At 47.7% G+C, this 26,815-nt stretch overlaps 1 protein-coding gene across 1 annotated transcript in view; it reads left to right on the forward strand.

Moving 5' to 3' along the window:
- The window catches only part of LOC116371760 (glypican-6-like), a gene marked incomplete at its 5' end in the record, with an annotated part of 136,685 nt that overhangs the window by 77,644 nt on the left and 32,226 nt on the right, over window positions 1-26,815 (forward strand). Inside the window, one exon of the mRNA XM_031820745.1 lies at window positions 4,991-5,140. Coding sequence (XP_031676605.1) covers window positions 4,991-5,140 — 150 coding nt within the window. The remainder of the gene's footprint in view (window positions 1-4,990; window positions 5,141-26,815) is intronic.

Below are 26,815 nucleotides of genomic sequence, written 5' to 3' on the forward strand. Positions count from 1 at the left end.
GACAGTTTCAGCTATGGTAAAGACAACAGCATGACAGTTTCAGCTAAGGTAAAGACAACATCATGACAGTTTCAGCTAAGGTAAAGACAACAGCATGACAGTTTCAGCTAAGGTAATGACAACAGCATGACAGTTTCAGCTAAGGTAAAGACAACAGCATTGTCAGATTGTCTTTCTGTAAATTCAGAGCGTTTCGCTCTCAGAGCCATTCTGGACGCTATGGCCGAGGAGTAGAGTTGATCCAAGCGCTCAACGACAATCAAGCACTGAAGCTAACTGGCTAACGTTGGCTAGCTACTTCCAGACACAAATGAAAGAACACCTCACTCTGCCCATTCTACTCGCCCTGGCAGAGCTGGTTAGGCTGTTTTCATGTTATCCAGAGCGTTGCTGACTGTAACTGTGCTGCTGGAAAACAATTTAAGTACGCTTTTTTGTTGCCGACGTTTGCTGACACCGGCCGCGTTCAACGGGTGTTGAGCGTTCGTTTATCATCAGGTATTCTATGTGAGAGTGCTCTGATATCGGAATAGATAGCCAGAATTAACAACGTCCATTGAAGCACACAATGACTACATCACTTAGCTAAGAATGATGTGAATAATTAAGTGTAATAATTTTCTGAAAAATTGCATTATGGGCCCTAAAAGCAGGGAAATAGTGTCCACTGCTTTGTATTTTGGTGAATGTTGTACGACAGCCGGGATCTTTTGGCATACTAACCCCCATTCCTTCCTCCCCCTGTTCCTTCCTCCCCTCTCCTCCCCTGCTCCTTCCTCCCCTCTGTATTCAGCATTTCACTGTGAGGTCTACTACACCTGTTGTATTCAGCATATCACTGTGAGGTCTACTACACCTGTTGTATTCAGCATTTCACTGTAAGGTCTACTACACCTGTTGTATTCAGCATTTCCCTGTAAGGTCTACTACACCTGTTGTATTCAGCATTTCACTGTGAGGTCTACTACACCTGTTGTTCCACAGGGCTCTGTTTCTGACCTGAGTGTTGAAACACAGCTCAGGTGTTCCACAGGGCTCTGTTTCTGACCTGAGTGATGAAACACAGCTCAGGTGTTTCACAGGGCTCTGTTTCCGACCTGAGTGTTGAAACACAGCTCAGGTGTTCCACAGGGCTGTTTCTGACCTGAGTGATGAAACACAGCTCAGGTGTTCCACAGGGCTCTGTTTCTGACCTGAGTGTTGAAACACAGCTCAGGTGTTCCACAGGCCTCTGTTTCTGACCTGAGTGTTGAAACACAGCTCAGGTGTTCCACAGGGCTGTTTCTGACCTGAGTGATGAAACACAGCTCAGGTGTTCCACAGGGCTCTGTTTCCGACCTGAGTGTTGAAACACAGCTCAGGTGTTCCACAGGGCTCTGTTTCTGACCTGAGTGTTGAAACACAGCTCAGGTGTTCCACAGGGCTCTGTTTCCGACCTGAGTGTTGAAACACAGCTCAGGTGTTCCACAGGGCTCTGTTTCCGACCTGAGTGTTGAAACACAGCTCAGGTGTTCCACAGGGCTCTGTTTCTGACCTGAGTGTTGAAACACAGCTCAGGTGTTCCACAGGGCTCTGTTTCCGACCTGAGTGTTGAAACACAGCTCAGGTGTTCCACAGGGCTCTGTTTCCGACCTGAGTGTTGAAACACAGCTCAGGTGATCCACAGGGCTTTGTTTCTGACCTGAGTGTTGAAACACAGCTCAGGTGTTCCACAGGGCTCTGTTTCCGACCTGAGTGATGAAACACAGCTCAGGTGTTCCACAGGGCTCTGTTTCTGACCTGAGTGTTGAAACACAGCTCAGGTGTTCCACAGGGCTCTGCTTCTGACCTGAGTGTTGAAACACAGCTCAGGTGTTCCACAGGGCTGTTTCTGACCTGAGTGTTGAAACACAGCTCAGGTGTTCCACAGGGCTCTGTTTCTGACCTGAGTGTTGAAACACAGCTCAGGTGTTCCACAGGGCTCTGTTTCCGACCTGTTAATGTTTAATTAGTGCTTCATATTATTTACCATATAGACTGCTGCTATCCTGACGGTGCAAGTTGCTCAATTCATCTGAGTAATTATAACTTTTAAATGTTCTCTCTGTTGACAAACTCTCTGTTGGTAAGTACTAGTTATGTTTGGTTTTTTAAAGAGAAGCTTGTTTTTTGTTGATCAGGCCCATTCTGGACAAATATTTCAACTTTCAGGACATGACCGGAAAACTCAATATTATCTGCCTTGGAAATTAGAACTCCATAACAGAACCTCTTTACATTCAGTAAGGTTCTGTTCAATAAGTTCACTCTTCAGAACAGCTGACACCCTGGTGTCTGTTGGCCTTGTGTCTAGAATGGATACCATTTAAGTCAGACAGGGTGAGTTAAGTCCACGGTCAATATGATGGAGTTTCAGAAAGTCCTAATGGTTTCGTAACATTTCTCTCAAATGTAATCCTGTATTGGGAAATGGTTTTCAAACCCCCTTGCTGCTGAATGAGGCCAAACCACAAATTACAGTGTAGTATGAATCACGACATGACTGAGAGTCAAGCTGTTCCAAGCACAAACCCATGTTTCTGAGGAGATAGATGTTTCTGCCCGTCCCTTCCTCCCCCCTCCTCCCCTCTCCCTCCCTGCTCCTTCCTACCCTCTCCCTCCCCCGTTCCAAGAACAGACCCATGTTTCTGAGGAGATAGATGTCTCTGCCCGTCCCTTCCTCCCCCCTCCTCCCCTCTCCTCCCCTGCATCTTCCTCCCCTCTCCCTCCCTGCTCCTTCCTCCCCTCTGCTCCCCCGTTCCCCTCTCCTCCCCTCTCCTCCCCTGCTTCTTCCTACCTGCTCCTTCCTCCCCTCTGCTTCCCCGTTCCCCTCTCCTCCCCTCTCCTCCCCTCTCCTCCCCTGCTTCTTCCTCCCCTCTCCCTCCCCCATTCCTTCCTCCCCTCTCCCCCCCTGCTGGGCTGTAGGTCTACTGAATGGTGCTGGGCTGTAGGTCTACTGAATGGTGCTGGGCTGTAGGTCTACTGAATGGTGCTGGCTGGGCTGTAGGTCTACTGAATGGTGCTGGGTTGTAGGTCTACTGAATGGTGCTGGGCTGTAGGTCTACTGAATGGTGCTGGGCTGTAGGTCTACTGAATGGTAATGGGCTGTAGGTCTACTGAATGTTGCTGGGCTGTAATTCTACTGAATGGTGCTGTAGGTCTACTGAACAGTGCTGGGCTGTAGGTCTACTGAATGGTAATGGGCTGTAGGTCTACTGAATGGCGCTGGGATGTAGGTCTACTGAATGGTGCTGTAGGTCTACTAAATGGTGCTGTAGGTCTACTGAATGGTGCTGTAGGTCTACTGAACAGTGCTGGGCTGTAGGTCTACTGAATGGTAATGGACTGTAGGTCTACTGAATGGCGCTGGGATGTAGGTCTACTGAATGGTGCTGTAGGTCTACTGAATGGTGCTGTAGGTCTACTGAATGGTTCTGTAGGTCTACTGAATGGTGCTGGGCTGTAGGTCTACCGAATTGTGCTGGGCTGTAGGTCTACTGAACGGTGCTGGGCTGTAGGTCTACTGAATGGTTCTGTAGGTCTACTAAATGGCGTTGTAGGTCTACTGAACGGTGCTGGGCTGTAGGTCTACTGAACGGGGCTGGGCTGTAGGTCTACCGAATGGTGCTGGGCTGTAGGTCTACTGAACGGTGCTGGGCTGTAGGTCTACTGAACGGTGCTGTGCTGTAGGTCTACTGAACGGTGCTGGGCTGTAGGTCTACTGAACGGTGCTGGGCTGTAGGTCTACTGAATGGTGCTGGGATGTAGGTCTACTGAATGGTGCTGGGCTGTAGGTCTACTGAATGGTGCTGGGCTGTAGGTCTCCTGAATGGTGCTGGGCTGTAGGTCTACTGAACGGTGCTGGGGTGTAGGTCTACTGAATGGTGCTGGGCTGTAGGTCTACTGAACAGGGCTGGGCTGTAGGTCTACTGAATGGTGCTGGGCTGTAGGTCTACCGAATGGTGCTGGGCTGTAGGTCTACTGAACGGTGCTGGGCTGTAGGTCTACTGAACGGTTCTGTAGGTCTCCTGAATGGCGTTGTAGGTCTACTGAACGGTGCTGGGCTGTAGGTCTACTGAACGGGGCTGGGCTGTAGGTCTACCGAATGGTGCTGGGCTGTAGGTCTACCGAATTGTGCTGGGCTGTAGGTCTACTGAACGGTGCTGGGCTGTAGGTCTACTGAATGGTACTGTGCTGTAGGTCTACTGAATGGTGCTGGGCTGTAGGTCTACTGAATGGTGCTGGGCTGTAGGTCTACTGAACGGTGCTGGGCTGTAGGTCTACTGAATGGCGATGTAGTTCTACTGAACGGCGCTGGGCTGTAGGTCTACTGAATGGTGCTGGGCTGTAGGTCTACTGAATGGCGCTTGGATGTAGGTCTACTGAACGGTGCTGGGCTGTAGGTCTACTGAACGGTGCTGGGCTGTAGGTCTACTGAACGGTGCTGGGCTGTAGGTCTACTGAATGGCGCTGTAGGTCTACTGAATGGCGCTGTAGGTCTACTGAATGGGTCTGTAGGTCTACTGAATGGGGCTGTAGGTCTACTGAATGGCGCTTGGCTGTAGGTCTACTGAATGGTGCTGGGCTGTAGGTCTACTGAATGGTGCTGGGCTGTAGGTCTCCTGAATGGTGCTGGGCTGTAGGTCTACTGAATGGCGCTCTAGGTCTACTGAATGGTGCTGGGCTGTAGGTCTACTGAATGGCGCTTGGCTGTAGGTCTACTGAATGGTGCTGGGCTGTAGGTCTACTGAATGGGGCTGTAGGTCTACTGAATGGTGCTGGGCTATTATTGTCAAATCGGTTGATATTTGACGAGTTGAGGTTGACATTGTAGTAATCCCTTTTAGATAACAAGACTCCTCGATCTAACTAATGCACATCTGTGGTATCCCTGTCCTACCTGGCGGATTGTAAAGTAGGTTTGTTTTCTCGACAGTAAGTTAACAGAGTGTGTCTCTATGTGGTCTTTCAGGTGTTCCAGGGGTGTGGTCAGCCCAAGCCGTCTGGGATGGGCAGCAGCAGATCAGCCAGGGGGATCTCTGATGTCTTCAACGCCCGATTCAGACCCTACAGCCCAGAGGAGAGACCCACCACGGCCGCTGGCACCAGCCTGGACAGACTGGTAAGAGATGAGGACAGGGAGGAGGACAGACTGGTAAGAGAGGAGGACAGGGAGGAGGACAGACTGGTAAGAGAGGAGGACAGGGAGGAGGACAGACTGGTAAGAGAGGAGGACAGGGATGAGGACAGACTGGTAAGAGATGAGGACAGGGAGGAGGACAGACTGGTAAGAGAGGAGGACAGGGAGGAGGACAGACAGGTGGAATAGGAGGACAAGGGGGAGGACAGACTGGTAAGAGAGGAGGACAGGGAGGAGGACAGACTGGTAAGAGAGGAGGACAGGGAGGAGGACAGACGGGTAAGATAGGAGGACAGGGAGGAGGACAGACTGGTAAGAGATGAGGCCAGGGAGGAGGACAGACTGGTGGGATGGGAGGAGGACAGACTGGTAAGAGAGGAGGACAGGGAGGAGGACAGACTGGTAAGAGGGAAGGACAGGAAGGAGGACAGACTGGTAGGGGGGGCCAGGGAAGAGGACAGACTGGTAAGAGAGGAGGACAGGGAGGAGGACAGACTGGTAAGAGAGGAGGACAGGGAGGAGGACAGACTTGTAAGAGAGGAGGACAGGGAGGAGGACAGACTGGTAAGAGAGGAGGACAGGGAGGAGGACAGACTGGTAAGAGAGGAGGACAGGGAGAAGGACAGACTGGTAAGAGAGGACGACAGACTGGTAAGAGAGGAGGACAGGGAGGAAGGCAGGGAGAAGGACAGACTGGTAAGAGAGGGGGAGAGGGAGGAGGGCAGTGAAGGGATACTCTACTCTAGACATTTCCCCTTACCATGAGTCCTGTATCAGATATCTTTCACCCACCTGATGGTTAAGGTTGGGGGTAGGATAATCTGATCCTAGATCTGTGGTTAGGGTTGGGGGTAGGATAATCTGATCCTAGATCTGTGGTTAGGGTTGGTGGTAGGATAATCTGATCCTAGATCTGTGGTTAGGGTTGGGTGCAGGATAATCTGATCCTAGATCTGTGGTTAGGGGAAGGAGAAGGAAGGGTGGCAGGGAGAGAACCACTCTAGTCTCAGATGTAGACAAGAGACCAGAATCTTCTATATCAGACCAACGTTATAGAAGTCTCTGGAAGTGTGGGATCATACTGTCTACTGAGAGAACCAGCAGAGAGATAGTTGAGATTAAATCACTTTTATGTTATCCCCTGAGTCCTTCCCTGAGTCCAAAATGGCACCCTATTCCCTATATAGTGCACTAGTTTTGATGGCCCTGGTCAAAAGTAGTGCAGAATAAAGGAAATGGGGCTCCATTTGGACCCCAGCCCCTCCTCTCAGTTGAATCCTCAGTTCCATGTTCAGGCCATGGCTCTGTGTTGACTCATACACAGCCTCGGTCTCCCACCATCCTGTCATCTCCCCAGGGGAGAGTGAAGTGTGCAGGGATAAGTGTGCTCTCTCCTCTCAAGCACTCTCTCACTCTACTGTTACCTTGGTGCTCAAACCCTGGAGGGTTTTATGGGAACAGAGAGCTGGTGGTCACACCCTGGAGGGTTTTATGGGAACAAAGACCTGGTGGTCACACCATGGAGGGTTTCATGGGAACAAAGAGCTGGTGGTCACACCCTGGAGGGTTTTATGGGAACAGAGAGCTGGTGGTCACACCCTGGAGGGTTTTATGGGAACAAAGAGCTGGTGGTCACACCATGGAGGGTTTTATGGGAACAAAGAGCTGGTGGTCACACCCTGGAGGGTTTTATGGGAACAGAGAGCTGGTGGTCACACCATGGAGGGTTTTATGGGAACAGAGAGCTGGTGGTCACACCCTGGAGGGTTTTATGGGAACAAAGACCTGGTGGTCACACCATGGAGGGTTTTATGGGAACAAAGAGCTGGTGGTCACACCCTGGAGGGTTTTATGGGAACAAAGAGCTGGTGGTCACACCATGGAGGGTTTTATGGGAACAAAGAGCAGGTGGTCACACCATGGAGGGTTGTATGGGAACAAAGAGCTCAAGGAAACAACATATGCATGTCAATACATATTTACAACACCCAATTTTCTTTTAAGCAATCCTTGAAAAATCCATACATTTTCCCTCCAGGATGATACATTATCCCTCCAGGATGATACATTATCCCTCCGGATGATACATTACCCTTCCAGGATGTTACATTATCCCTCCCGAATGTTACATTACCCCTCCGGGATGATACATTACCCCTTCGGGATGGTACATCACCCCTCCGGGATGATACATTACCCTTCCGGGATTATACATTACCCCTCCGGGATTATACATTACTGCTCCGGGATGATACAGTACCCCTCCGGGGTGATACATTATCCCTCCGGGATGATACATTATCCCTCCGGGGTGATACATTACCCCTCCGGGATGTTACATTATCCCTCCAGGATGATACATTACCCCTCCAGATTGATACATTAACCCCTCCAGGATAGTACATTAACCCTCCGGGATGATACATTACCCCTCCAGGATGTTACATTACCCCTCCAGGATGATACATTACCCCTCCAGGATGATAAATTACCCCTCCAGGATAGAACAATACCCCTCCAGGATAGTACATTAACCCTCCGGGATGATACATTACCCCTCCAGAATGTTACATTAACCCTCCGGGATGATACATTATCCCCTCCGGGATGATGCATTACCCGTCAGGATGTTACATTATCCCTCCAAGATGATACATTATCACTCCAGGATGGTACATTACCCCTCCAGGATAGTACATTACTCCTCCATGATGATAACACCAGGACATTGTCTTAGAGAAGATGTAGATTGGAAAGATAATTTTAATGTGTTATAATACATAATGATTGAGGCAGGTGTAATAACATGAGTTGAGAGGTGCTTAGACTCCCATAGAGAGAGGAGGGGAATTGAATATCTTGCCAGAACTATTTATCACGTTCTATGGTTGCTATTGGTTTCCAGACTAATGCATGTATTCATAGCCTTCCTTGCTTTGTATCTGTCTCTCTCTGTGTCTCTCTCTGTGTCTCTCTCTGTGTCTCTCTCTGTGTCTCTCTCTCATCTGCCTCTCTATTAAATCCCTCTCTTCTCTGTTTCTCTGCTGCTCCCAGAGGACAGTGTGGAGGACAATGCAACACAGCGTAAGCCTTCCTTCCAATCCGCCTCTTACCTCATCTCATCTGTCTGGTGGATCTGTCCTCTTCCTACTTGTCAACATTACTCTCAGAGAGATTGATATCTGTAGTGTCTGATGCTGCTACAGGAGGCTGTAGTCTAGATGCATAGCTGTAGTGTCTGATACTGCTACAGGAGGCTGTAATCTAGATGCATAGCTGTAGTGTCTGATGTGGCTACAGGAGGCTGTAGTCTAGCTGAAGTGTCTGATGCTGCTACAGGAGGCTGTAGTCTAGCTGAAGTGTCTGATGCTGCTACAGGAGGCTATAGTCTAGCTGTAGTGTCTGATGCTGCTACAGGAGGCTGTAGTCTAGCTGTAGTGTCTGATGCTGCTACAGGAGGCTGTAGTCTAGATGCATAGCTGTAGTGTCTGATGCTGCTACAGGAGGCTGTAGTCTAGATGCATAGCTGTAGTGTCTGATACTGCTACAGGAGGCTGTAGTCTAGATGCATAGCTGTAGTGTCTGATGTGGCTACAGGAGGCTGTAGTCTAGCTGAAGTGTCTGATGCTGCTACAGGAGGCTGTAGTCTAGCTGAAGTGTCTGATGCTGCTACAGGAGGCTATAGTCTAGCTGTAGTGTCTGATGCTGCTACAGGAGGCTGTAGTCTAGCTGTAGTGTCTGATGCTGCTACAGGAGGCTGTAGTCTAGATGCATAGCTGTAGTGTCTGATGTGGCTACAGGAGGCTGTAGTCTAGCTGAAGTGTCTGATGTGGCTACAGGAGGCTGTAGTCTAGCTGAAGTGTCTGATGCTGCTACAGGAGGCTGTAGTCTAGCTTTAGTGTCTGATGCTGCTACAGGAGGCTGTAGTCTAGATGCATAGCTGTAGTGTCTGATGCTGCTACAGGAGGCTGTAGTCTAGATGCATAGCTGTAGTGTCTGATACTGCTACAGGAGGCTGTAGTCTAGATGCATAGCTGTAGTGTCTGATGTGGCTACAGGAGGCTGTAGTCTAGCTGAAGTGTCTGATGCTGCTACAGGAGGCTGTAGTCTAGCTGTAGTGTCTGATGCTGCTACAGGAGGCTGTAGTCTAGATGCATAGCTGTAGTGTCTGATGCTGCTACAGGAGGCTGTAGTCTAGATGCATAGCTGTAGTGTCTGATGCTGCTACAGGAGGCTGTAGTCTAGCTGTAGTGTCTGATGCTGCTACAGGAGGCTGTAGTCTAGCTGTAGTGTCTGATGCTGCTACAGGAGGATGTATAGCTGAAGTGTCTGATGCTGCTACAGGAGGCTGTAGTCTAGATGCATAGCTGTAGTGTCTGATGCTGCTACAGGAGGCTGTAGTCTAGATGTATAGCTGTAGTTTGTGATGCTGCTACAGGAGGCTGTAGTCTAGCTGTAGTTTCTGATGCTGCTACAGGAGGCTGTAGTTTAGCTGAAGTGTCTGATGCTACTACAGGAGGCTGTAGTCTAGCTGTACTGCTGTAGTGTGTGATGCTGCTACAGGAGGATGTAGTCTAGCTGTACTGCTGTAGTGTCTGATGCTACTACAGGAGGCTGTAGTCTAGCTGTACTGCTGTAGTGTGTGATACTGCTACAGGAGGCTGTAGTCTAGCTGTACTGCTGTAGTGTGTGATGCTGCTAGGTATTATATATTGTATTTTATGTACTCAAATATACATGTTGTTATTGTCAGCTATTATATATTTTATGTACTCATATATTTTGTATTTTATCTTACATTTACATTAGTCATCTAATAGACTCCCATCTAGAGAGACCCACATAACCATTTACATTAGTCATCTAATAGACTCCCATCTAGAGAGACCCACATAACCATTTACATTAGTCATCTAACAGACTCCCATCTAGAGAGACCCACATAACCATTTACATTAGTCATCTAACAGACTCCCATCTAGAGAGACCCACATAACCATTTACATTAGTCATCTAACAGACTCCCATCTAGAGAGACCCACAGAACCATTTACATGAGTCATCTAACAGACTCCCATCTAGAGAGACCCACATAACCATTTACATTAGTCATCTAACAGACTCCCATCTAGAGAGACCCACATAACCATTTACATTAGTCATCTAACAGACTCCCATCTAGAGAGACCCCCATACCATTTACATTAGTCATCTAACAGACTCCCATCTAGAGAGACCCAAGGAACCACCCAGGGTCAACACCCTGCCCCAGTGCACCGCGAATCCCCCACAATTCCCTGAGAGCGGCACCTCAACCATCTGAAACCCGCCCCCCCCCCATCCCTGAACATATGTAATGAATAATAAAATATTAATAATTCCATTCCGCACCCCCAAGACGGATTACTGCGCACCATACAGTGCCAGTCAAAAGTTTGGACACATCTGCGTGAATCAGGCCTTCGTGGCCGAATGTCTGCAAAGAAACCACTACTACAGGAAACCAATAATAAGAAGAGACTTACTTGGGCCAAGAAACACAAGCAATGGAAATTAGACCGGTGGAAATCTGTCCTTAGAGCCAAATTTGCCATTTTATGAGATGCAGAGTAGGTGAACGGATAAGCTCCGCATCTGTGGTTCCTACCGCGAAGCATGGAGGAGGAGGTGTGATGGTGTAGGGGTGCTTTGCTGGTAACACTGTCAGTGGTTTATTTAGAATTCAAGGCACACTTAACCAGCATGGCTACCACAGCATTCTGCAGCGATATGCCATCCCATCTGGTTTGTGCCTCGTGGGACTTTCATTTGTTTTTCAACAGGACAATGACCCACCACACCTCCAGGTTGTATCAGGGCTATTTGACCAATAAGAAGAGTGATGGAGTGCTGCATCAGATAACCTGGCCTCTACAATCACCCAAGATGGATTGGGATGAGTTGGACTGCAGGGTGAAGGAAAAGCAGCCAACAAGTGCTCAGCATATGTGGGAACTCCTTCAAGACTGTTGGAAAAGCATTCCAGGTGAAGCTGGTTGAGAGAATGCCAAGAGTGCTCAAAGCTGCCATCAAGGCAAAGGGTGGCTACTTTGAAGAATCTCGAATATAAGATATATTTTGATTTGTTTAAGAAATTTTTCTGGTTACGACATAATTCCATATGTGTTATTTCATAGTTTTGATGTCTTCACTACTATTCTACAATGTAGAAAAAACCCTTGAATGCGTAGGTGTTGTAAAACTTTTGACTGTTACTGTACATGATGTATGCTGGTGGCCAATCCTCAAAGGCTTTAGTTTTTGACAAACCCTTACCCAAGGTAGAACAAAACACCACCATGTTGTTTCGCATCTCGAATTTATGAAACGTGCAGAATAATGCCAGGCTGGGTGGGGGCTGGAGGGGGGTGCGTGGGGGAGGGCACATAAGCTCGTGTAACCCAACATTGCAAGCTCTAATATTGGTGGAAACAGAGACCTTTAAACACAGAGATACAACAGATGGCTACAGAGACCTTTAAACACAGAGATACCTTTAAACACAGAGACACAACAGATGGAAACAGAGACCTTTAAACACAGAGATACAACAGGTGGAAACAGAGACCTTTAAACACAGAGACACAACAGATGGAAACAGAGACCTTTAAACACAGAGATACAACAGGTGGAAACAGAGACCTATAAACACAGAGACACAACAGATGGAAACAGAGACCTTTAAACACAGAGATACCTTTAAACACATAGATACAACAGATGGAAACAGAGACCTATAAACACAGAGATACAACAGGTGGAAACAGAGACATATAAACACAGAGATACCTTTAAACACATAGATACCTATAAACACAGAGACCTTTAAACACAGAGACACAACAGGTGGAAACAGAGACCTTTAAACACAGAGATACAACAGGTGGAAACAGAGACCTATAAACACAGAGATACAACAGATGGAAACAGAGACATATAAACACAGAGACACAACAGGTGGAAACAGAGACCTTTAAACACAGAGATACCTATAAACACAGAGACCTTTAAACACAGAGATACAACAGGTGGAAACAGAGACCTTTAAACACAGAGATACAACAGGTGGAAACAGAGACCTATAAACACAGAGATACAACAGGTGGAAACAGAGACCTTTAAACACAGAGATACCTATAAACACAGAGACACAACAGATGGAAACAGAGACCTATAAACACAGAGATACAACAGGTGGAAACAGAGACCTTTAAACACAGAGATACCTATAAACACAGAGACACAACAGATGGAAACAGAGACCTTTAAACACAGAGATACCTATAAACACAGAGATACCTTTAAACACAGAGATACAACAGGTGGAAACAGAGACCTATAAACACAGAGACACAACAGATGGAAACAGAGACCTTTAAAAACAGAGATACAACAGATGGAAACAGAGACCTTTAAACACAGAGATACCTATAAACACAGAGACACAACAGGTGGAAACAGAGACCTTTAAACACAGAGATACCTATAAACACAGAGATACCTTTAAACACAGAGATACAACAGGTGGAAACAGAGACCTATAAACACAGAGACACAACAGATGGAAACAGAGACCTTTAAACACAGAGATACAACAGGTGGAAACAGAGACCTTTAAACACAGAGATAACTATAAACACAGAGACACAACAGGTGGAAACAGAGACCTTTAAACACAGAGATACCTATAAACACAGAGACACAACAGGTGGAAACTTCCATTTTTGATGGAAGTTTGACGTTTTGGTCGCTGATTATGATAGAACTGCCCAGGTCAGATGTGTTCTCATTCAGTGCTGATTATGATAGAACTGCCCAGGTCAGATGTGTTCTCATTCAGTGCTGATTATGATAGAACTGCCCAGGTCAGATGTGTTCTCATTCAGTGCTGATTATGATAGAACTGCCCAGGTCAGATGTGTTCTCATTCAGTGCTGTATGGTCAGATGTGTTCTCATTCAGTGCTGCCTGTTCTCATTCAGTCCTGCCTGACAACAATACACACAGTTGAACGTTTGTAATCTGCCCTAATGAAAACCAGTGAGCTCAGACATCCACATGAAACATGTGGGGGTCGAATGTTCCTTGAACGGTTTTGTATCTCTCCACAGATTTTAATCAGGGGGTCTCCACAGATTTTAATCAGGGGGTCTCCACAGATTTTAATCAGGGGGTCTCCACAGATTTTAATCAGGGGGTCTCCACAGATTTTAATCAGGGGGTCTCCACAGATTTTAATCAGGGGGTCTCCACAGATTTTAATCAGGGGGTCTCCACAGATTTTAATCAGGGGGTCTCCACAGATTTTAATCAGGGTGTCTCCACAGATTTTAATCAGGGGGTCTCCACAGATTTTAATCAGGGGGTCTCCACAGATTTTAATCAGGGGGTCTCCACAGATTTAATCAGGGGGCCACCACATATTTTTGTTCGGGGGCCATTTTGTTTGGGGGAATTTGCCAAATCCAAAATGACATCCAAAATATTACCATTGGGCTCTGGTCAAAAGTAGTGCACTATATAGGGAATATGGTTCCATTTGGGACACAGGGATATTCTCCCAGAGCCTGAGTAACAGTGTGGATCAGGGGACAGAGTCAGTCAGGTAATGAGACTAACTCCTGAGTTACTCTGTTCTACCATGCTAAGTATGCTGTGGTATGTTCCGTTTCTATGACGACAGGTTGAATGGTAGATTGATGTATATGGTAATTCAACCGCCCTTAATATTCAGTACATCTTGGTGAATGAATCTTCCCTAATTGACCTGTGCTCCTCCCTCTTCCTGAACTCACATCTCTACTCTAGGGAGCAGGGTTTCTCTCTCTCTCTCTCTCTCTCTCTCTCTCTCTCTCTCTCTCTCTCTCTCTCTCTCTCTCTCTCTCTCTCTCTCTCTCTCTCTCTGTCACTCTCTCTCTGTCTCTCTGTCACTCACTCACTCACTCACTCACTCACTCACTCACTCACTCACTCACTCACAGTATAGACAGTGTACTGAACCAAGAGTCTTTTAAAAGGTGGGTGGGGGGGGTCTCAAACGGCAACCTACATAGCCCCCATAGAGCTCTGGTTAAAAGTAGTGGTCTTTATAGGGAGTAGGGTTCCACGTGGGACCTGGGACAGTGGCTGTGCGCTCTGTGCCGGGGCCAAATGAGAGTTCTTCGGAGTGTGAAATGGTCTGGTGACATAATCCTCTCTGAGCCTGAGGTGAACGGAGAGATTCTGTCTCGTCCAATACACAGTGATCCTGCCTTTCAGCTTGTGACCAGGGTTAAGGCTCTCTGAGTAGTTGTGATGATAGATAGATGTGTCTTATACTGTAAAACTGCACCTCGTTATTGTTCTACCTGTTTCGTGAATGAAATAACCCTCCTCCCACACAGAGAGTAATTATGATATTACCTGGTTTAATAATCATTCTGGTCTAATTCAGCTGTTTCCAAAGGCCTGCTTCCTTTATCACAGTTACACACTTTCTACCATTTGGTGTCATGAATTAATAAAGGGCTTCTGAGCATCAATATTCACAACCCCCCCCCCCCCCCCCCCTCTCTCTCTCTTTTCATGGGAAACCATCTCTCTCTCTCTCTCTCTCTCTCTCTCTCTCTCTCTCTCTCTCTCTCTTTCTTCATGGTAAAACATCTCTCTCTCTCTCTCGCTCTCTCTCTCTCTCTCTCTCTGTCTCTCTCTCTCTCTCTCTCTCGGTCTCTCTCTCTCTCTCTGCGTCTCTCTCCCCGATTACTCTCCCATTAAACCAGAATATCCCCTACCAATACTCTCCCATTAAACCAGAACATCCCCTACCAGTACTCTCCCATTAAACCTCAGAACATCCCCTCAGAGAGAGAGAGAGAGAGAGAGAGAGACGGCAAAAGAGAGAGAGAGAAAGAGAGATAGAGCGAGAGAGACAGAGAGAGAGAGAGAGAGAGAGAAAGAGAGATAGAGAGAAAGAAAGAGAGATAGAGAGAAAGAGAGATAGAGCGAGAGAGAGAGAGAGAGAGAGAGAGAGAGAGAGAGAGAGAGAGAGAGAGAGAGAGAGCGAGAGAGAGCGATGGAGAAAGAGAGAGAGAGCGAGCAACAACAGACCAAACCTCTGTATGAGTTTCTATGTGATATAAAAGCCTGTCGGGTGTTTGTGCAACATGACTGGTGATAAACCATGTTGGATGGCAGCGGTGTTCTGCTCTGCAGTGAGATTAGGGTTGTGTTGACCCTCTGAGAATACATTTCCCTATTTCATGGACAACAGTTTGTCAGCTGGTGCCGATGCTCATCACTGAAGAGGTCGGCAACCACCGACCAGAGGAAAGATGACAAATTAGAAATTAGTTTATATTATTGTGTTTGGTTCATTGAATATACTTTATGAACTAACAGTGGACTGAGTTGTTTCCACATTGGGGACTGGTCACATTAAGGACACAGTGGACTGAGTTGTTTCCACATTGGGGACTGGTCACATTAAGGACACAGTGGACTGAGTTGTTTCCACATTGGGGACTGGTCACATTAGACAGTGGACTGAGTTGTTTCCACATTGGGGACTGGTCACTTTATGAACTAACAGTGGACTGAGTTGTTTCCACATTGGGGACTGGTCACTTTATGAACTAACAGTGGACTGAGTTGTTTCCACATTGGGGACTGGTCACATTAGACACAGTGGACTGAGTTGTTTCCACATTGGGGACTGGTCACATTAAGGACACAGTGGACTGAGTTGTTTCCACATTGGGGACTGGTCACATTAGACACAGTGGACTGAGTTGTTTCCACATTGGGGACTGGTCACATTAAGGACACAGTGGACTGAGTTGTTTTCACATTGGGGACTGGTCACATTAGACAGTAACTGAGTTGTTTTCACATTGGGGACTGGTCACATTAAGGACACAGTAACTGAGTTGTTTCCACATTGGGGACTGGTCACATTAGACACAGTAACTGAGTTGTTTCCACATTGGGGACTGGTCACATTAAGGACACAGTAACTGAGTTGTTTCCACATTGGGGACTGGTCACATTAGACACAGTGGACTGAGTTGTTTCCACATTGGGGACTGGTCACATTAGACACAGTGGACTGAGTTGTTTCCACATTGGGGACTGGTCACATTAAGGACACAGTGGACTGAGTTGTTTCCACATTGGGGACTGGTCACATTAGACACAGTGGACTGAGTTGTTTCCACATTGGGGACTGGTCACATTAAGGACACAGTGGACTGAGTTGTTTTCACATTGGGGACTGGTCACATTAAGGACACAGTGGACTGAGTTGTTTCCACATTGGGGACTGGTCACATTAAGGACACAGTGGACTGAGTTGTTTTCACATTGGGGACTGGTCACATTAGACAGTAACTGAGTTGTTTTCACATTGGGGACTGGTCACATTAAGGACACAGTAACTGAGTTGTTTCCACATTGGGGACTGGTCACATTAGACACAGTAACTGAGTTGTTTCCACATTGGGGACTGGTCACATTAAGGACACAGTAACTGAGTTGTTTTCACATTGGGGACTGGTCACATTAGACAGTAACTGAGTTGTTTTCACATTGGGGACTGGTCACATTAAGGACACAGTAACTGAGTTGTTTTCACATTGGGGACTGGTCACATTAGACAGTAACTGAGTTGTTTTCACATTGGGGACTGGTCACATTAGACACAGTAACTGAGTTGTTTCCACATTGGGGACTGGTCACATTAGACAGTAACTGAGTTGTTTTCACATTGGGGACTGGTCACATTAAGGACACAGTAACTGAGTTGTTTCCACATTGGGGACTGGTCACATTAGACACAGTAACTGAGTTGTTTCCACATTGGGGACTGGTCACATTAAGGACACAGTAACTGAGTTGTTTTCACATTGGGGACTGGTCACATTAGACACAGTAACTGAGTTGTTTCCACATTGGGGACTGGTCACATTAAGGACACAGTAACTGAGTTGTTTCCACATTGGGGACTGGTCACATTAGACACAGTAACTGAGTTGTTTCCACATTGGGGACTGGTCACATTAAGGACACAGTAACTGAGTTGTTTCCACATTGGGGACTGGTCACATTAAGGACACAGTAACTGAGTTGTTTCCACATTGGGGACTGGTCACATTAGACACAGTAACTGAGTTGTTTCCACATTGGGGACTGGTCACATTAGACACAGTGGACTGAGTTGTTTCCACATTGGGGACTGGTCACATTAAGGACACAGTGGACTGAGTTGTTTCCACATTGGGGACTGGTCACATTAGACACAGTGGACTGAGTTGTTTCCACATTGGGGACTGGTCACATTAAGGACACAGTGGACTGAGTTGTTTCCACATTGGGGACTGGTCACATTAAGGACACAGTGGACTGAGTTGTTTTCACATTGGGGACTGGTCACATTAAGGACACAGTGGACTGAGTTGTTTCCACATTGGGGACTGGTCACATTAAGGACACAGTGGACTGAGTTGTTTTCACATTGGGGACTGGTCACATTAGACAGTAACTGAGTTGTTTTCACATTGGGGACTGGTCACATTAAGGACACAGTAACTGAGTTGTTTCCACATTGGGGACTGGTCACATTAGACACAGTAACTGAGTTGTTTCCACATTGGGGACTGGTCACATTAAGGACACAGTAACTGAGTTGTTTTCACATTGGGGACTGGTCACATTAGACAGTAACTGAGTTGTTTTCACATTGGGGACTGGTCACATTAAGGACACAGTAACTGAGTTGTTTTCACATTGGGGACTGGTCACATTAGACAGTAACTGAGTTGTTTTCACATTGGGGACTGGTCACATTAGACACAGTAACTGAGTTGTTTCCACATTGGGGACTGGTCACATTAGACAGTAACTGAGTTGTTTTCACATTGGGGACTGGTCACATTAAGGACACAGTAACTGAGTTGTTTCCACATTGGGGACTGGTCACATTAGACACAGTAACTGAGTTGTTTCCACATTGGGGACTGGTCACATTAAGGACACAGTAACTGAGTTGTTTTCACATTGGGGACTGGTCACATTAGACACAGTAACTGAGTTGTTTCCACATTGGGGACTGGTCACATTAAGGACACAGTAACTGAGTTGTTTCCACATTGGGGACTGGTCACATTAGACACAGTAACTGAGTTGTTTCCACATTGGGGACTGGTCACATTAAGGACACAGTAACTGAGTTGTTTCCACATTGGGGACTGGTCACATTAAGGACACAGTAACTGAGTTGTTTCCACATTGGGGACTGGTCACATTAGACACAGTAACTGAGTTGTTTTCACATTGGGGACTGGTCACATTAGACACAGTAACTGAGTTGTTTCCACATTGGGGACTGGTCACATTAGACACAGTAACTGAGTTGTTTCCACATTGGGGACTGGTCACATTAAGGACACAGTGGACTGAGTTGTTTTCACATTGGGGACTGGTCACATTAAGGACACAGTAACTGAGTTGTTTCCACATTGGGGACTGGTCACATTAGACACAGTAACTGAGTTGTTTCCACATTGGGGACTGGTCACATTAAGGACACAGTAACTGAGTTGTTTTCACATTGGGGACTGGTCACATTAAGGACACAGTAACTGAGTTGTTTCCACATTGGGGACTGGTCACATTAAGGACACAGTAACTGAGTTGTTTCCACATTGGGGACTGGTCACATTAAGGACACAGTAACTGAGTTGTTTTCACATTGGGGACTGGTCACATTAGACACAGTAACTGAGTTGTTTTCACATTGGGGACTGGTCACATTAAGGACACAGTGGACTGAGTTGTTTTCACATTGGGGACTGGTCACATTAGACACAGTGGACTGAGTTGTTTCCACATTGGGGACTGGTCACATTAAGGACACAGTAACTGAGTTGTTTTCACATTGGGGACTGGTCACATTAGACACAGTAACTGAGTTGTTTTCACATTGGGGACTGGTCACATTAAGGACACAGTGGACTGAGTTGTTTTCACATTGGGGACTGGTCACATTAAGGACACAGTAACTGAGTTGTTTTCACATTGGGGACTGGTCACATTAGACACAGTAACTGAGTTGTTTTCACATTGGGGACTGGTCACATTAGACACAGTGGACTGAGTTGTTTCCACATTGGGGACTGGTCACATTAGACACAGTGGACTGAGTTGTTTCCACATTGGGGACTGGTCACATTAGACACAGTAACTGAGTTGTTTCCACATTGGGGACTGGTCACATTAGACACAGTAACTGAGTTGTTTCCACATTGGGGACTGGTCACATTAAGGACACAGTAACTGAGTTGTTTTCACATTGGGGACTGGTCACATTAGACAGTAACTGAGTTGTTTTCACATTGGGGACTGGTCACATTAGACAGTAACTGAGTTGTTTTCACATTGGGGACTGGTCACATTAGACACAGTAACTGAGTTGTTTCCACATTGGGGACTGGTCACATTAGACACAGTAACTGAGTTGTTTCCACATTGGGGACTGGTCACATTAAGGACACAGTAACTGAGTTGTTTTCACATTGGGGACTGGTCACATTAGACAGTAACTGAGTTGTTTCCACATTGGGGACTGGTCACATTAGACACAGTAACTGAGTTGTTTTCACATTGGGGACTGGTCACATTAAGGACACAGTAACGGAGTTGTTTCCACATTGGGGACTGGTCACATTAGACACAGTAACTGAGTTGTTTTCACATTGGGGACTGGTCACATTAGACACAGTAACTGAGTTGTTTTCACATTGGGGACTGGTCACATTAAGGACACAGTAACTGAGTTGTTTTCACATTGGGGACTGGTCACATTAGACACAATAACTGAGTTGTTTTCACATTGGGGACTGGTCACATTAGACACAGTAACTGAGTTGTTTTCACATTGGGGACTGGTCACATTAGACACAGTAACTGAGTTGTTTTCACATTGGGGACTGGTCACATTAAGGACACAGTAACTGAGTTGTTTCCACATTGGGGACTGGTCACATTAGACACAGTAACTGAGTTGTTCTTGTCCTGAGTTGAAGCCCTGTCAGACTGCTGTCTGTGGAGACAGTGAAGCACTGTCAGACTGCTGTCTGTGGAGACAGTGAAGCCCTGTCAGTCTGCTGTCTGTGGAGACAGTGAAGCCCTGTCAGACTGCTGTCTGTGGAGACAGTGAAGCCCTGTCAGACTGCTGTCTGTGGAGACAGTGAAGCCCTGTCAGTCTGCTGTCTGTGGAGACAGTGAAGCCCTGTCAGACTGCTGTCTGTGGAGACAGCGAAGCCCTGTCAGTATGCTGTCTGTGGAGACAGTGAAGCCCTGTCAGACTGCTGTCTGTGGAGACATTGAAGCCCTGTCAGACTGCTGTCTGTGGAGACAGTGAAGCCCTGTCAGACTGCTGTCTGTGGAGACAGTGAAGCCCTGTCAGACTGCTGTCTGTGGAGACAGTGAAGCCCTGTCAGTCTGCTGTCTGTGGAGACAGTGAAGCCCTGTCAGTCTGCTGTCTGTGGAGACAGTGAAGCCCTGTCAGTCTGCTGTCTGTGGAGACAGTGAAGCCCTGTCAGACTGCTGTCTGTGGAGACAGTTAAGCCCTGTCAGTCTGCTGTCTGTGGAGACAGTGAAGCCCTGTCAGACTGCTGTCTGTGGAGACAGTGAAGCCCTGTCAGACTGCTGTCTGTGGAGACAGTGAAGCCCTGTCAGACTGCTGTCTGTGGAGACAGTGAAGCCCTGTCAGACTGCTGTCTGTGGAGACAGTGAAGCCCTGTCAGTCTGCTGTCTGTGGAGACAGTGAAGCTCTGTCAGACTGCTGTCTGTGGAGACAGTGAAGCCCTGTCAGACTGCTGTCTGTGGAGACAGTGAAGCCCTGTCAGACTGCTGTCTGTGGAGACAGTGAAGCCCTGTCAGACTGCTGTCTGTGGAGACAGTGAAGCCCTGTCAGACTGCTGTCTGTGGAGACAGTGAAGCCCTGTCAGTCTGCTGTCTGTGGAGACAGTGAAGCCCTGTCAGACTGCTGTCTGTGGAGACAGTGAAGCCCTGTCAGACTGCTGTCTGTGGAGACAGTGAAGCCCTGTCAGACTGCTGTCTGTGGAGACAGTGAAGCCCTGTCAGTCTGCTGTCTGTGGAGACAGTGAAGCCCTGTCAGACTGCTGTCTGTGGAGACAGGGAAGCCCTGTCAGACTGCTGTCTGTGGAGACAGTGAAGCCCTGTCAGTCTGCTGTCTGTGGAGACAGTGAAGCCCTGTCAGTCTGCTGTCTGTGGAGACAGTGAAGCCCTGTCAGACTGCTGTCTGTGGAGACAGTGAAGCCCTGTCAGACTGCTGTCTGTGGAGACAGTGAGCCCTGTCAGTCTGCTGTCTGTGGAGACAGTGAAGCTCTGTCAGACTGCTGTCTGTGGAGACAGTGAAGCCCTGTCAGACTGCTGTCTGTGGAGACAGTGAAGCCCTGTCAGACTGCTGTCTGTGGAGACAGTGAAGCCCTGTCAGACTGCTGTCTGTGGAGACAGTGAAGCCCTGTCAGACTGCTGTCTGTGGAGACAGTGAAGCCCTGTCAGACTGCTGTCTGCGGAGACAGTGAAGCCCTGTCAGACTGCTGTCTGCGGAGACAGTGAAGCCCTGTCAGACTGCTGTCTGTGGAGACAGTGAAACCCTGTCAGACTGCTGTCTGTGGAGACAGTGAAGCCCTGTCAGACTGCTGTCTGTGGAGACAGTGAGCCCTGTCAGTCTGCTGTCTGTGGAGACAGTGAAGCTCTGTCAGACTGCTGTCTGTGGAGACAGTGAAGCCCTGTCAGACTGCTGTCTGTGGAGACAGTGAAGCCCTGTCAGACTGCTGTCTGTGGAGACAGTGAAGCCCTGTCAGACTGCTGTCTGTGGAGACAGTGAAGCCCTGTCAGACTGCTGTCTGCGGAGACAGTGAAGCCCTGTCAGACTGCTGTCTGCGGAGACAGTGAAGCCCTGTCAGACTGCTGTCTGTGGAGACAGTGAAGCCCTGTCAGACTGCTGTCTGCGGAGACAGTGAAGCCCTGTCAGACTGCTGTCTGTGGAGACAGTGAAACCCTGTCAGACTGCTGTCTGTGAAGACAGTGAAGCCCTGTCAGACTGCTGTCTGTGGAGACAGTGAAGCCCTGTCAGACTGCTGTCTGTGGAGACAGTGAAGCCCTGTCAGACTGCTGTCTGTGGAGACAGTGAAGCCCTGTCAGACTGCTGTCTGTGGAGACAGTGAAGCCCTGTCAGACTGCTGTCTGTGGAGACAGTGAAGCCCTGTCAGACTGCTGTCTGTGGAGACAGTGAAGCCTTGTCAGACTGCTGTCTGTGGAGACAGTGAAGCCCTGTCAGACTGCTGTCTGTGGAGACAGTGAAGCCCTGTCAGACTGCTGTCTGTGGAGACTGTGAAGCCCTGTCAGACTGCTGTCTGTGGAGACAGTGAAGCCCTGTCAGACTGCTGTCTGTGGAGACAGTGAAGCCCTGTCAGACTGCTGTCTGTGGAGACAGTGAAGCCCTGTCAGACTGCTGTCTGTGGAGACAGTGAAGCCCTGTCAGACTGCTGTCTGTGGAGACAGTGAAGCCCTGTCAGACTGCTGTCTGTGGAGACAGTGAAGCCCTGTCAGTCTGCTGTCTGTGGAGACAGTGAAGCCCTGTCAGTCTGCTGTCTGTGGAGACAGTGAAGCCCTGTCAGACTGCTGTCTGTGGAGACAGTGAAGCCCTGTCAGACTGCTGTCTGTGGAGACAGTGAAGCCCTGTCAGTCTGCTGTCTGTGGAGACAGTGAAGCCCTGTCAGTCTGCTGTCTGTGGAGACAGTGAAGCCCTGTCAGTCTGCTGTCTGTGGAGACAGTGAAGCCCTGTCAGACTGCTGTCTGTGGAGACAGTGAAGCCCTGTCAGACTGCTGTCTGTGGAGACAGTGAAGCCCTGTCAGTCTGCTGTCTGCGGAGACAGTGAAGCCCTGTCAGTCTGCTGTCTGTGGAGACAGTGAAACCCTGTCCGACTGCTGTCTGTGGAGACAGTGAAACCAATTAACAGCCATAAGTAGAGTTATGTTTATGTTGATAGTGGATCTGATTGGATTTGAGATGTGTTTTAAGATGCTGTTCAGACGGGCAGATCCCACAGCGCACTATAATCAGAGGCATATCACACTGCGCGAGTGTGTGTGGTTATGTGTCAGGGTGTGTGTGTTTCGCGCTGGGTAATCACCAGCCCAATTAGCTCACACCCCTCCTCCTCACACTGCGAGAGAGAGAGAGAGAGAGAGAGAGAGAGAGAGAGAGAGAGAGAGAGAGAGAGAGAGAGAGAGAGAGAAAGAGAAAGAGAGAGACAGAGACATGTGTACTAGTCTGTGGGGTACTAAATGCCAGAACCGGACAAGAACCTGACATCCTCAGCACACAGGGGGACAAACACCTGCCTGGAGGTGACAGCATTCCCTCCCCCATATGCCCCCCTAGGCATAACTATGACAACATAACCAACAGAAACGGGTCACAACTCCTGCAGCTCTGTCGCACGCTGGGTATGTACATAGTCAATGGTAGGCTTCGAGGGGACTCCTATGGTAGGTACAACTATAGCTCATCTCTTAGCAGTAGTACTGTAGACTACTTTATTACTGACCTCAACCCAGAGTCTCTCAGAGCGTTCACAGTCAGCCCTATCAGACCACAGCAAAATCACAGTCTACTTGAACAGAGCAATACTCAATCATGAGATATCAAAGCCAAAAGAACTGAGTAACATTAAGAAATGCTATAGATGGAAGGAAAGTAGTGTGGAAACCTGCCAAAAAACAATTAGGCAACAACAAATTCAATCCCTTTTAGACAACTTCCTGGACAAAACGATGACAAATGGTTTGATGAAAAATGCAAAAGAAAGCCATTTCTTAAAGATATCCATAAAAAGTGTTGTTTAAAGTTTGCCACAAGCCACCTGGGAGACACACCAAGCCACCTGTGGAAGAAGGTGCTCTGGTCAGATGAAACCAAAATTGAACTTTTTGGCAACAATGCAAAATGTTATGTTTGGCATAAAAGCAACACAGCTCATCACCCTGAACACACCATCCCCACTGTCAAACATGGTGGTGGCAGCATCATGGTTTGGGCCTGCTTTTCTTCAGCAGGGACAGGGAAGATGGTTAAAATTGATGGGAAGATGGATGGAGCCAAATACAGGACCATTCTGGAAGAAAACCTGATGGAGTCTGCAAAAGACCTGAGACTGGGACGGAGATTTGACCTGACTGATCAATCGAATCTGACCTGAGTTCTATGAGCCCTAGGGAATAAGGTTCCATCTGACCTGAGTCCTATGATCCCTAGAGAATAGGGTTCCATCTGACCTGAGTCCTATGAGCCCTAGAGAATAGGGTTCCATCTGAGTCCTATGAGCCCTAGAGAATAGGGTTCCACCTGACCTGAGTCCTATGAGCCCTAGAGAATAGGGTTCCTTCTGACCTGAGCCCTATGAGCCCTAGAGAATAGGGTTCCTTCTGACCTGAGTCCTATGAGCCCTCGAGAATAAGGTTCCATCTGACCTGAGTCCTATGAGCCCTAGAGAATAGGGTTCCTTCTGACCTGAGCCCTAGGGAATAGGGTTCCTTCTGACCTGAGCTTTAGGGAATAGGGTTCCTTCTGACCTGAGCTTTAGGTAATAGGGTTCCATCTGACCTGAGTCATTTGAGCCCTCGAGAATAAGGTTCCATCTGATCTGAGTCCTATGAGCTCTAGAGAATAGGGTTCCATCTGACTTAAGCCCTAGGGAATAGGGTTCCATCTGACCTGAGCCCTAGGGAATAGGGTTCCATCTGAACTGAGCCCTATGAGCCCTAGAGAATAGGGTTCCATCTGACCTGAGTCCTATGAGCCTTAGAGAATAGGGTTCCATCTGACCTGAGTCCTATGAGCCCTAGAGAATAGGGTTCCATCTGAGTCCTATGAACCCTAGAGAATAAGGTTCCATCTGACCTGAGCCCTAGGGAATAGGGTTCCATCTGTCCTGAGCCCTAGGGAATAGGGTTCCATCTGACCTTAGCCCTATGAGCCCTAGAGAATAGGGTTCCATCTGACCTGAGTCCTATGAGCCTTAGAGAATAGGGTTCCATCTGACCTGAGTCCTATGAGCCCTAGAGAATAGGGTTCCATCTGAGTCCTATGAACCCTAGAGAATAGGGTTCCATCTGAGCCCTAGAGAATAGGGTTCCATCTGAGTCATATGAGCCCTAGAGAGTAGGGTTCCATCTGACCTGAGCCCTATGGAATAGGGTTCCATCTGACCTGAGCCCTAGGGAATAGGGTTCCATCTGAGCCCTATGAGTCCTAGAAAATAGGGTTCCATCTGAGTCCTATGAGCCCTAGGGAATAGGGTTCCATCTGACCTGAGTCCTATGACCCTTAGGGAATAGGGTTCCATCTGATCTGAATCTTATGAGCCCTAGAGAATAGGGGTCCATCTGCAGCAAATCCATTAACATGCTGTAGTTCTAGAAGGCTCTCTGCATGCCTCAATGGTTCAACAGCCATTTGACATTACTTCCAAGAGGGGGATCTCCAAGGGGGATCTGAAATGGGGAAATAGAGGCTTTTTAAACATGCATTCCAAATTGCACCCTCTTCCCTCTGTAGTGCACTTCTTTTAACCAGAGCCGTATAGGGATTAGGGTGCCATTTGGGATGCATAGAACACTCTAATTGGGATGCAGACTAAAGTAGCAACATGCTGGGATATAAAAGACCAAATAGATTGAAATGTGGAAAACAAAAGCGGGGTTGTTTTATTCATTCTTGTTAAATAGTTTCAGACTTGCTGCAGGATTCAAACGGCTCTGTGTTTACTCTGTGAGGCGCTGAACATTAATGTGAAGCAGTGATTCAAATGATGGCTTTTTCTACACACATCAATACAAGGCTTAAGATGTCCCTACACTAGTTCTTCCATACAGATCTCAACAAACCATTTCTGTCTGGACCTCGCTTTGTGCACGAGGGCATTGTCATGCTGAAATAGGAAAGTTTGTTGTGGCAAACTGTTGCCACGAAGTTGGAATGTCATGCTGTAGTATTGAGATTTCCCTTCACTGGAACCCGAACCATGAAAACCAGCCCCAGACCAATATTCCTCCTCCACCAAACTTTACAGTTGGTACTATGCATTGGGGTAGGTAGCGTTCTCCTGACATCCACCACACCCAGATTCGTCCGTCGGACTGCCAGATGGTGAAGTGTGATTCATCCCTCCAGAGAACATGCTTCCACTGCTCCAGAGTCCAATGGCAGTGAGCTTTACACCCCTCCAGCCGACGCTTGGCATTGTGTATGGTGATCTTAGGCTTGTGTGCAGCTGCTCAGCCATGGAAACCCATTTCATGAAGCTCCCGACGAACAGTTCTTGTGCTGACGCAGCTTCCAGAGGCAGTTTGGAACTCGGCGGTCCTGTTCTGTGAGCTTGAGTGGCCTACCACTTTGTGGCTGAGCCGTTGTTGCTCCTAGACGTTTCCACTTCACAATAACAACACAGTTGACCGGGGCAACTCTAGCAGGGCAGAAATTTGACGAATTGACTTGTTTTTAAAGGTGGCGTCCTATGATGTCGGAATAATATAGGTTTCAAAACAGAAATT

This window comes from Oncorhynchus kisutch, unplaced genomic scaffold, assembly GCF_002021735.2.
Source record: "Oncorhynchus kisutch isolate 150728-3 unplaced genomic scaffold, Okis_V2 scaffold3639, whole genome shotgun sequence".
Lineage (NCBI taxonomy): Eukaryota > Metazoa > Chordata > Actinopteri > Salmoniformes > Salmonidae > Oncorhynchus > Oncorhynchus kisutch.